This window comes from Apus apus, chromosome 2 (assembly GCF_020740795.1).
Source record: "Apus apus isolate bApuApu2 chromosome 2, bApuApu2.pri.cur, whole genome shotgun sequence".
Classification (NCBI taxonomy): Eukaryota; Metazoa; Chordata; class Aves; order Apodiformes; family Apodidae; genus Apus; species Apus apus.
In genome coordinates this window covers 18,745,869-18,757,318 of record NC_067283.1, presented here as the reverse complement: position 1 = coordinate 18,757,318, position 11,450 = coordinate 18,745,869, and the positions used below count along the sequence as shown (strand labels likewise).

The window sequence follows — 11,450 nt, the reverse complement described above, 5'->3', positions numbered from 1 at the left end:
TCAGTCTTGCAGTACAGGAGAATGCACAAGATTCATCTAACGAACTGACCGTCTTGTCACCTTCTGTTTCAAGAAAAGGCAGTAGAAGAAAAAGAAGGTGTGATTTTAAGATTTACTAGTGGTCAATGTTCTGCTATTGTTCTAGCATTAGAAATAGGATTCTGATTGAAAATAGTGATAGTTTCCTAGCAGAGCACAAATGCTCAAATACAATGTTAAATGTGGTTTTGGAGCCTTTGATTCACCTCCTAATTGCAGTTATCTTCCTTTGTCTATCTTAGTAATTATCCATCCTCCCTCCTCATGCTGTATTTTAACATCTCCTCTTTATTTGGCTGTTTTTCTTTTCAATATCCCTTGGAGGCTGTGAAATGTTATTTTACAGCTTGACAACTACGTCACAGGGAAATTGGGCTAGGAATTCTTTCTCAGTTTAGATCCTAGACCCAAAATAAAGTTTTCTACTCTGCCTACATGCATCCTTATTTCTAGATTAAATTTCTTCCAGTGAGGTTCCATAGATGGTGTGCTCAGTGTGTCCTGGTTTTGACAGCAACCAGCCTAAAAATTGCTCAGCTTGCTCTGATCCATGCCATACTCTAAGTGCAGTCCCACAGTCCTTTCTCTGGAACTGATCAGGTGGGCATGTCTACTGATACCAAATATGTCAAACCCTCTAATCTGGTACTGTGAAATTAATTTCCTTCTTTTATAGAAAAAGGATTTGAGCCTGTCCCTCCCACCTGCAGATAGCTGATCACAAGATACTTGTTCTGGGGCAAGAAAACTGAACCATGGTCTCCCAGCTGTGCTTTATGTAAAACAGTGGCACAATCACAAGCACAACAGTGTCTTTCAGAGAAAGCAAGTGTACATGTCTAATTCACAGGGAACGTTCAGGATTCCAAACCCAGACCAAATAGAGTGTTCTTGCCATTCATGAGATAGTGTCTAGTTATTGGTAGGAACTACAACTCTGTAGGCTACAACTCTCCTCAGCTTTTCTGTTAGCTAACTTAGCTGACCACTTATTATGCTGGTTTCTGTGTGTTCCAGTTCTGACTTCCTGTTTTTTTTTTTTTTATTTTATGGTATGGAGAGCCTGGGCCATGCCTCAGGGCTCTCCATTCCAGTCAGTGATGGGCATTACAAAATGCTAAGTGCTGCTTTTTAAAAAAAAAAGGGAGAGACGGAATGTCTGCTGTAGGAGCAGAGGTACTGTGTTTGCAATTTTTAGCTTGAAGCTCATCCATAAAATATGATATGCTACTTTCTATGCAGGCATTTTATAGATAGCAATAATGGTTGATTTCATAAGGCTGCTTGTATATTTCTTTGTACCTCTGTATTTGTGTGTGCTTGAGAGATGAAATCAAGAGAAAATTGGAACCTGCTTTGTGGTCTCAACAGTTCAGTGGTATCTCTGGTGGACGAAAAGCAGGAGTTATCTGGACACAGGTCTTCACTGAGCAAAAGAAGCCCTAGAGAAAAAGCCTTAAGGTATTGTACTTTGATTTATATGTGTATCAGTTGGTTTAGAACTGACATGCAAATTGTTGACAGATAATAGCTATTGACTGTGAAGGGTTGAGGTTCTGACTTAAATTAGGACTCAAACTGTGAGATAAGACTATCCAAAAGACTTACAAGGCAGACATTTACATTTGACTAGGTATTTGAACTGCAAGAACTTCTGGAGTTCAGTTTAAATCCTTTTGTAGTAGATATCTGAAATGAATCATATTAATCACATTTTGGAAGGTTCCTGCTTCTGGATGCAAAAGAGTAGATATGGCATCTTGAGGGTCTTACCAGGCCTCTTCTAGTTTCTGGTCATTTACCAGGTCCTCCCAATGCCCAGCATGCTTTGGTCATGACCAACCCTGGCTTAGTCACAGGGAGCAGCAGGCAAGGGGAGACACTGAGCCCCAGTTATCTTTGCTCTGCACTAATGGGAGATTCCTTCATATCAGAAGATTCTCTGGAGTCATAGACCATGTTGCATAGTCTCAAGAAGTTGTGCAGAGCTTAGAGAGCTTCTCTGACACAATCATATGTCTTGTTTGTTGCAGTGTGTGATGAGGGTACCCTTGGACAGTTGCTTTTTAATGTAATTTATGTCCATTACACCATAAATGACTGCTCTGTTAGCAACCAAAACACTTTAGAAAAGCAGATGTTTTTCTTTAAGAAAAAATAAATACCTGGCTCAATTTCATGTAGTAAACTTGTAGGGATACAAAGGCTTCTTTCTTCAAGTATGAAATAATTACTTTTGAATGTCATGATCAAGTTGTATGATTTATAACCCCATTGTCATTCATTTTGAATCCATAATTCATACATCATTATTACTATTAATTTGTGAGATATATGGGAGTTACTTGAAGGTCAGTATCTGACTCCAAGTCTCAAACATGCTTAGACTGTTTCCTACATATTTTTTTTCCTTTGATCGTATGTTTCTGTTCCTTATTATTTTGCAAAGTACTACTGAACACAGTTTAAAGCCATTGTTTTGAAAAAGTGATACTACTTCATATAAACTGTAGTTGAAACCTAAGAGAAAGGGCAGTTGTAATTGTCTGCTGGAAATGTTTGAATTAGATGTAGAGGAAGTGCCTAGCTGATAGTTTGACATATATTTGCATAGGCAGATAGCAACATTTTTGATCAAACAGTTGCGTATCTGATATACACATTGACTGGGATAAAAGATAATGTTTAATGTAGACTGATAAATGTGCATTTATTCCTTGCTGTGCCCCAGTACATCATTTAAGGAAATACTTTCCCGTGCTTCTATACTCCTTTTCTAAAGACAGCCAAAGCATTAAGCTAAGGAAAAAAAGGAAAAAAAAATAGATGTCGTGGCTCTCGTTTGGTGGTAGGATGTTTCAGTCTCACACTGTCTTTCTGGTGACCCATTCAACTTTAGTAGTGAAGCTGCAACAGAAATTAGAAGCAGCTTGGAGACTAGTAACTGCCATGAGTTCTTTGCAATGTACCTCTGCATGTGCAGCAAGTCTGTCTCAGGAGTAGTAAGAGCTTTGGGAAAGGGGAGTGATTTCGTTAATTTTTTTTCTGCTTTCATAATTCCCATTGGTAAGTAAAATGGGGATAAATGAGAGGACAGGAAAATGATAGCAGAAGTCTACTGCAATGCTTACTGGTAGCATGGAGCTGTAAGACAGCAGCCCCATAGTTCCTTATGTGATAATTGTTACACAGACATGGTGAACTGAAGAGTTGAGGAGTAGGTTAAAAATCGGTGTGGAAGATGACCTCCTATCAACCATTCCACCAGGGAATGGTTCCACCATGGTCATGACTCAGAGAATTAGAAAGCAGCAAAAAACAAACAAGCCATTGTTGAAACCCATTCTTCTCTGGTCTTTCCTTCCTGGAAACTAGAAAGAAGGAGAATAAGAATGATTCAAGAGTCAATTGAGTAGCTAGGAAAAGGGACCAAATTATCTTGCTTTAGTGCTATAATTTAGCAGTGCACTTCTGATGGAGAAAAGTACTGGGAGAACAGAAGGGAGGAAGGGCAGGGGTCAAGGAAAATTACTATACCATTTGTAGAAGTTGTTGTGGTTTTTTAAAATCTTGTAAGTCAGACACCAGAGAGGTGGGAATAATTCAGCTTTTTTTTAAAACAGGGTATTCTTAACCATAAACATAAGTGTATAATTGGCAAAGTTGGAAGCTGTTTAACCTAGCATTGTAAGGTCCCCTGGCTGTAGTTAAATAGAATCACATTAGATAAAGAAAACTGTTTGTCTGCTTTTTTCAAGTGTAAGTGTAATTTATAACCAGAATGGTTTATTTAAGAGGATGGTGAATTTTCTATAATTTGAAGATTAAATCTTAATTGGTTATCCTTCTAAAAAATGTGCTTTATGAAATCCATGAAAGGGGCTTTTTGTGGATATGATAAATCTCAAAAGGTAAAAGAAAAGTTTGCAAAGTATTCTGAAGACAGATTGCTTGAATTAGACTACTGATAAGGATATATGCCCTTCTGCTTTGTCCAATGCCTTCTGTTTTAAAAGTGCTGTTCATTGTAAAATTTTAAGAGTAATTTGAAAACAATACTATAATGATAGTGTGTCCTGGAGACATATACTCTATTGGTCCTCTATTTCTTATTTTTTTTCCTTCCAAGAATGCCAGAAATAACATGGATTTTAAAGAATAAGCCAAAACTGTTAAAAGAAATAAATTTTGTCATTTTGTCATATTAGAATTATTCAGGACCTATGCTGAGAGAAGACATAATACTTAAAAAACACAAGTTTCATGTGTTCCCACAAATTAAAAATCCTAAACTGTCTGATTGTAGAGATTTTAACTTCTGGTAAGATACTGACTTCATAGTTGTGGTGTAACTTGTGAAAAGCACAGTATTCAATCTAAGCAGAACAAGCATTTTATTTATACCTCTGCTTGGGCACTTATGCTGCCTGTTCAGGATCACAGTCACTTTTTAGATTCTGAACACTAGTGAAAAATATAGCATGGAAATGCAATGGAAAAAGTCAGCAAAACCAGATCTCGTATAAAATCTTTGTCTGAAAAACCATGTTGTAGTTTGTACAATGCTTGAAGAGCGTGGCTGTGCAACTTAGAGAGACTGCTGCTTGGCATGTCCTGTCAAGACTTCAGCCAAGCTCTTGATACCACTTGTTCCCTTATTTGAAGTCCAGATCTCTATCGAGTAAAAACTCAAGGGAGTTCATGATTTTTAATTCATGACCATATGCAACCAAACTGTAACTGTCGAAAAACTTGTTATTATTATGTAGCTGTATGTAGGTGTCTTCTCCCCTAGATAATTCACAAATGAGAAAAACTTATCAGAGCCACAGGAAAACATAAAAGGAGAATTTACAGAAATACAAGTATGGAGTGTCACTTGGTTCCTAACTATCTTCTATGGGCATGTTCCGCAAATATTCTGTACAGCTTTGTATATTTTTGACTATTCACTATCAAGAGGAAATATTTCCCCTACCTTTCCCCCCCAAACCAGTTTGTCTAAAATGTCCTGTAGCAGAACTACTGAATTAAAATTTGGACTTTAGATTATAGGATTCTAAATAAGTGTATATTGTTTTCTATGTAAGAAAAAGGAAGGAGACAAAAGAAGAGGAAAAAATCAAAGAAGTTGCTGAGATTATATCCCAAATGGAGGACGAAATAAAGCTAGAAGATTCACAGTGGCTACCCCCACCTGACTTAATTTTAATGGATTACATTAATGATGCTTTTGAAACAATTCTGCCACTAACTACTACCCGGGAGAAGATTGTGGCTCTTGCACAGTGAGTATGGAATTGTATTACCACAAATATTGTGAATAAGTTACACTGGTTTTCTCATCCAAGGGCAACTTTTTCAGGATTTTTTTCCCCATTTTCAGTTGGAATCGAAATCAGCTTTAGTCCAGAATTTTGACATCATTTTAGATTTTAAGCTTCTTGTTTCTAATTTTGTTGTAGTTAGTTTAATTATTGTAAATAAAATGTCACTTGTAACAAAAGGATATAAAATTTATTGTTTTGAAAATATTCATATGGACAATTTCAGTTTTTTTTCACACTTACGTATCTGAACTGATTCTTTCCAATGAACATATCAGCTGCATATGGCACCTATATCATCAAGGAGAGACCCAGGTTCTAAAACCCTAGCCTAATACTAAGACTATTGCAAATTATATGTATCATGTCAGTTCTTACCGTCTCTCTTGCCCAGTTGGTTTGGAAACCTCTCGGGGTGGAAACTCTCTTGTATTTTCTTTTCCTTTAGAGCCAAAAGCATGAGACATTTTTCTAGTGGGGTTTTCAGGTGCTACTGTAATTAACATCCCGATGATTTAACAGTGCTGGAATATTGCAATGGTGCATGTTCAGACTGTTGTTATCAATGTGTGATTCATTGGTTACACTGACTACTCAGCCTGGGCACCAATCACTGTCACCACCAAGCAGTGTGTCTGCTTTCATCTTCTCCTTAGTTTAACCTTCACTATCTTAGCAGTTTCCTGGCTGCCTCCTGAATCTGCAGAGTTTGGCGTCAGATCCCACTGAGTCTCACTAAATGTGTTTCTTCTACCAACGCTCATTTTTAATGAAGTGGTCTAATGTGATGTGAGGAATGACTTTTCTGTTGATTGCAAAATTTGACAGGACAGATATTCATCCTTAACTCTCCAGCTGTGTATAAATCATGCTGCTTTCCTCAAGGTGGAATCCATAAAATGCTCTTTCAAATCCGCTCTTCAAACACGCCAATGAAATACTTGCAGGCGCACGACCCAGCGAAGCAATCACAGGAAATTTAACTAGAATGTTTTCTGTGGGGATTTTTATGTGTATGTTCCATCTGAGGCGGCTGCCCGAATGGCGTGTGTTGCAGAGGAAGGGGGGGGGCAGCAGCTGCTGCAGGGCCCCCAGGAGCTGCCTTGCTGCCCGGGGGAGCCGGGCACGGGGGGAGCAGCCGCTGGGGCTGCCTCTGCTTTTAGGCACCCACAGGAGTGGGGTGTGTGGCGGCTCACGGAGCTTTGCTCTCTTCGCCAAGGGCTGCCTGTAGGCACAAGCAGCGCGAGTGACTGCTTGGAACCCCCCACTTCTTCAGGCTCATCCCGTAGTTCCCAGCTTCAGGACACCGTGTCTAGGCTGCTCGGTCACGACTCCCCATGCCGATGCTGTTGCAGCCAGTCCCTCCGCAGTCCCTGGGTTTTGACACATCCAGCCTTTGGGTTTAGCTCACATGTGCTGTGAGGACAGAGCCTCCTCACAGTTTCTGCAGGGGAGGTGATGCAGGTTTTAGCTCCCTGCCTGAAGCAGTGGCTTGTGATTGCCATGACAGCTCTGCAACACCTTGTCCAGAGTGAGAGCCCTCGATAACACTTGTGGCTGCGGCTGAGGTCACTTTGAGGGGCAAGGTCTTTAAATGCAGGGGCCATGCATAGGGGAGGTGCAGGTGTGTGTATGAGGAGGAAGGGGCTTGGTCCTGTGGGTGCACCATCACCCAGTGACATGCTTTGGCAGCGTCTGCACAGACTGTGAATCTGATCTTCTGTTTCTTTGACTGAGCCAGTCTTTTTAATGGATAAATGCATGCTCCTCACCCCCACATACTGGCATCAATATAATCACAAAATAATAGAATCACTTAGGTTGAAAAGACAGAAGATCGTTGAGTCCAACTGTAAACCTAACACTGAATAAGAAAGCACATGTAGAAGTTGAAGTGCCCTTTCTGGGTGTAGTTGGTTTCCTAAGTTGGGACCATTACCAGCGGCTTTATTTTTATCATATATATATGTGTGTGTGTGTGTGTGTGTGTGTGTGTGTGTGTGTGTGTGTGCGTATTCTCTTGGCTTTATTACTATTTGAAACAAATGCTAGGGCTGAGGATTGTAATATGTAGCTCACATAATTTATTAGCTGTAAAGATGAACACTAGCTTCTGAACTACTTCCTCAGTAATTACACTGTTAATGGTGATTTTCTCTGAGGACTTCATGCCTATACTAGACCTCTCGGCTGATAGCTGTTCACCTTGGTTTAGGTCTGTGACAAATGTGAATTACTTGAGTTATGGTTACCTGCATTTAACAGCAAGCATATTTAAAATTCAAGTTACTAAATTAAATAATTAAAGCAAACAGCAAAAGTCTTACATTCTCTTACTGCCTGTACACATCTCATTTTTACATATTTTTGTGATAAAAACAAGAGGAATTATAGACTTAATTGATCCCAGTATAAATTGGAACAGGTTTGTTGCAGACAAGATGGGTGGTCCGATTGAAAGAGACAAACTACATGACTTCAACTGGCAACTTCACATAAGTGAAATAGAATTTGAATTGAAATGCAACGTTGTGCCTATTGGAAAAATCAAAAAAGGGACATTCTGCCACAGGGCTTTGCTTTTCAAGGTACTTTAACATTTATTTTACAACATAACATTACTGTGTTAAATGGGTATTATAAACTAAGGTCTACTTGCATCAGTATAAAATAATATTTATATTCATGTAAAGTCTTTTGTATACACTGAAGTAATTTTTCACTGCAAAGGTGATTTCCCAGGGAATGAAAGCCAGCATTGCTTCTTTTTGTAAATGTTCTTCTTGTCATTAAATTGTCTTAAGTGGTATCGGCAGAATACTTGATAAATGGCAAAAAGCCAAAATACTTGATTTGGAGTCAAAACATTTTGCATGTTCTGTGAACTGTAAAATATTTAATTATGCAACTTCCTTTTTTTTTTTTTTTTTTTTCCCCCACTCTGCAAATATAAACTTATTGGGACAATTTTTGTTTGGTATCCATCCAGTATTCTATATCAGGGTATAACAGCTTTTATGTTCTGGTTTCTTAGATGAGGAAGATTCATTTCTTCTGTCTTCATGTGAAGATGTACTTGTGCAGCCTGCTTATCTGTCCCATCATTTTTCCTTAGCTGTTGGGTAGCTGGACTTTTTTCTTTCTTGGATGGAAAGGAAAAGAGGAGCAAAGGCCTAGCACATAAAGTGGGAAGGACGTAGGAAACAATAGGCAAGAGAAAGAGCACAATTGTAAATTTATGGTATCCATAGGGAGAAAAAGTTCCTGACATATTTTATGGAGATTTGAGGGCATGAATTCATTGTGCTGAAGCAGCACTGTTGTTCACTTATCCTCTACTGTGCTAAGAAACCTTTGTAGGGACAGATCATCTTTCTTAAAGCCACAGCAGTCTAAGCAATGGATATTACTTTCCATTTGTAACAAGTTCAAGATCTTTCAGGATGTCATTCCTTCACAGCAGATGCATTCTAAGAAAGCAGTTTTGTAGCTGGAAACCATTATATGTCTGCCAGTGATAGCACAGCACAGAGGACAGGCAGGTGTTTCATCTAGCAGACGCTTGCCTCACATTCCTTTGCTTCCCACATTCGCAGGGCTGAAGAGCAAGGAGCGTGCTTTGGTGTGAAGCAGCTATCCTAAATTTACACTGATAAAAATGCTGCATTTTTACACTTAATATTTTATACTAGCTATGTGTGTGCAATGTACCCACACCTCATTGCTTGAATAGACTGTTCTTCAAGGTGCTATTCAGAAAAGTCTTCCAACTAGAGACAAGCATTGCTGAGTGTGGTGGATATTGACTTCATTCGTGATCTGAAGGACTGGCTGATAAACAAATCACAGAATCACTGAGTTGTCAGAATGTCTGAGATCATCTAGTCCAACCATCATCACAAAAAAACCCCAAACAAACCAAACAAACATAACCACACACATTCCACCAAAAAACACCCACAAAAAACCACTACAACCTCAGCCACTACAGCATGCCCTGAAGTGCCACATCTACACATTTCTTGAACACCTCCAAGGGTGGTGACTCAATCACCTCCCTGTGCAGGCTGTTCCAGTGCCTGACCACACTTTCAATACAGAAATTTTTCCTACTATCCAATCTAAACCTCCCCTGTCACAACTTCAGGCCATTTCCTCTGGTCTCGTCATTATTTACCTGGGAGAAGAGGCCAACTCCTACCTTGCTACAACTTCCTTTCAGGTAGTTGTAGAGGGCAATGGGGTCTCCCCTCAGCCTCTCCTCCAAACCAAACAACCTCAGTTCCCTCAGCTGCTCATCACATGACTTGTTCTCTAGACCCTTCACCAGCTTGGCAGCTCTCCTCTGGACACGCTCCAGCACCTCAATGTCCTTCTTATAGTGAGGGGCCCAGAACTGGACCAGGGCCAAGTACAGGGGCACAATCACTTCCGTTCTCCTGCTGGCCACACTATTCCTGATGCAGGCCAGGATGCTATTGGCCTTCTTGGCCATCTGGGCACATTGCTGGCTCTTGTTCATCCAGCTGTCAACCAGCACCGCCAAGTCCTCTTCCTCTGGGCAGCTTTCCAGCCACTCTTCCCCAAGCCTGTACTGTTGCCTGGGGTTGTTGTGACTGAAATGCAGGACCCAGCACTTGGCCTTATTGAACCTCACACAATTGACCCACCAATCCAACCTGTCCAGGTCCCCCTGCAGAGTCCCCCTACCCTCAAGCAGATGAACACTTCCACCCAGTTTGGTGTCATCTGGAAACTTACTGAGGGTGCACTCAATCCCCTCATCCATGTATGTATCAGTGTCTGAAAAGAGCAACAATTAACATTCTTCACGTTGTGCATAGAATATAACATTTTCAAGTCTACACTTTCTAAGCAGAACCAACAGAAAAGATTTGCAGTTTGAAACACTTTAGAGATTTATAAAATCTGTTTCGAGAGAGCTCTTGGCCTTTCAGGTATTTTGTTCTTTCTAAGCATTTCATGGCCTTGCTGGATAACACAAGCTACATGTATTAACTGTGATTAACTCCTTTTTTTTTTCCCTTTTTAGGCGATAGCAGACAGAATTGGCATTCCCTGTAGTTTAGTTCGTGGAGAGTATAACAGAGCTTGGAATGAAGTGAAATTGGTTGGTGACGCTCCTCAAGGAATAGCTGCGCTTCTGCTTCCTCCTCAAGAGTATATTGTAGATTTAATGTTTGAGCCAGGCTCTTTGATAAAACAGGGAAGTGCACAGGCAGATCAGTACAAACAAATGTATTAATCTTGACAAATGTCACCAATATAACTACTTTAAAGATTCTTGCAGTGCTAATATTTATGAAACATAAGGGGTTTCAGGTCCAGCTATCAAACAGAAGCATATCTGGGATGTAGTCCTAAAGGTTTATATGTCAGATATCCAACTTTAATGCTTAGAAATGGTGTTAATTCTTTTGTACTATTTTACAACTAAACTGTAAAACTAAAGATTAAAATTCGGTAGATCAAGAATATTTGGTATGTGTTAACTTTCAATGATTATAATGCTTATTAAAATATAGAAACTCTGCCCTACCTAGAACAACCATCTGCTGGTTAGGCACCCTCCTGCAAGGTGAAAGGCTCTCTTAAGCAAAGTCAGGGACTGAAACCAGGTTCATTCCTTCAGAGCTGTAACCACTGAGCAATTGCAGAAGTAGGCATCATGGCCAGCAGCTAAGCAGAACAAAAACCAAATGAGATGTTCTCCACTTCTTGAATGAGAGCATGCAGATGATTGTCACAGGACAGTGATGTGGACTGTAGATCAAGATTTGAAAGAGCTACCTCTAAGTCATCCTTACTGTGATGTCTGAGCTTTTGAGAGAAGCTGGCATGAAGATAACCATGGTCTTGGCTTCTTTGGTTCACTGGACATACCCAGCTTCATGCTGACTGTGCTGAACTTAGGTAGTGACCTGCTCAACTTGCTGCTTACGGCAGGGTCTGTTCCATGGCACCTGGAACTGTCACACAACACATGCACCCACATGCACACCCACCTGCCATTCATTTTCATTAAAAAAAGATATTTTTGTTTTCATTTGGCATTGAAAAACA

The 11,450-nt window shown here is 39.9% G+C and overlaps 1 protein-coding gene across 1 annotated transcript in view; it reads left to right on the top strand.

The window, feature by feature from the left end:
- Nucleotides 1-10,632, top strand: part of ARMC3 (armadillo repeat containing 3) — a 47,302-nt gene extending 36,670 nt beyond the window's left edge. Inside the window, exons 14-18 of the mRNA XM_051609130.1 lie at nucleotides 5-97; nucleotides 1,411-1,500; nucleotides 5,130-5,327; nucleotides 7,792-7,954; nucleotides 10,420-10,632. Of these exons, the coding sequence (XP_051465090.1) occupies nucleotides 5-97; nucleotides 1,411-1,500; nucleotides 5,130-5,327; nucleotides 7,792-7,954; nucleotides 10,420-10,632 (757 nt within the window). The remainder of the gene's footprint in view (nucleotides 1-4; nucleotides 98-1,410; nucleotides 1,501-5,129; nucleotides 5,328-7,791; nucleotides 7,955-10,419) is intronic.
- Nucleotides 10,633-11,450: the final 818 nt, after the last annotated feature.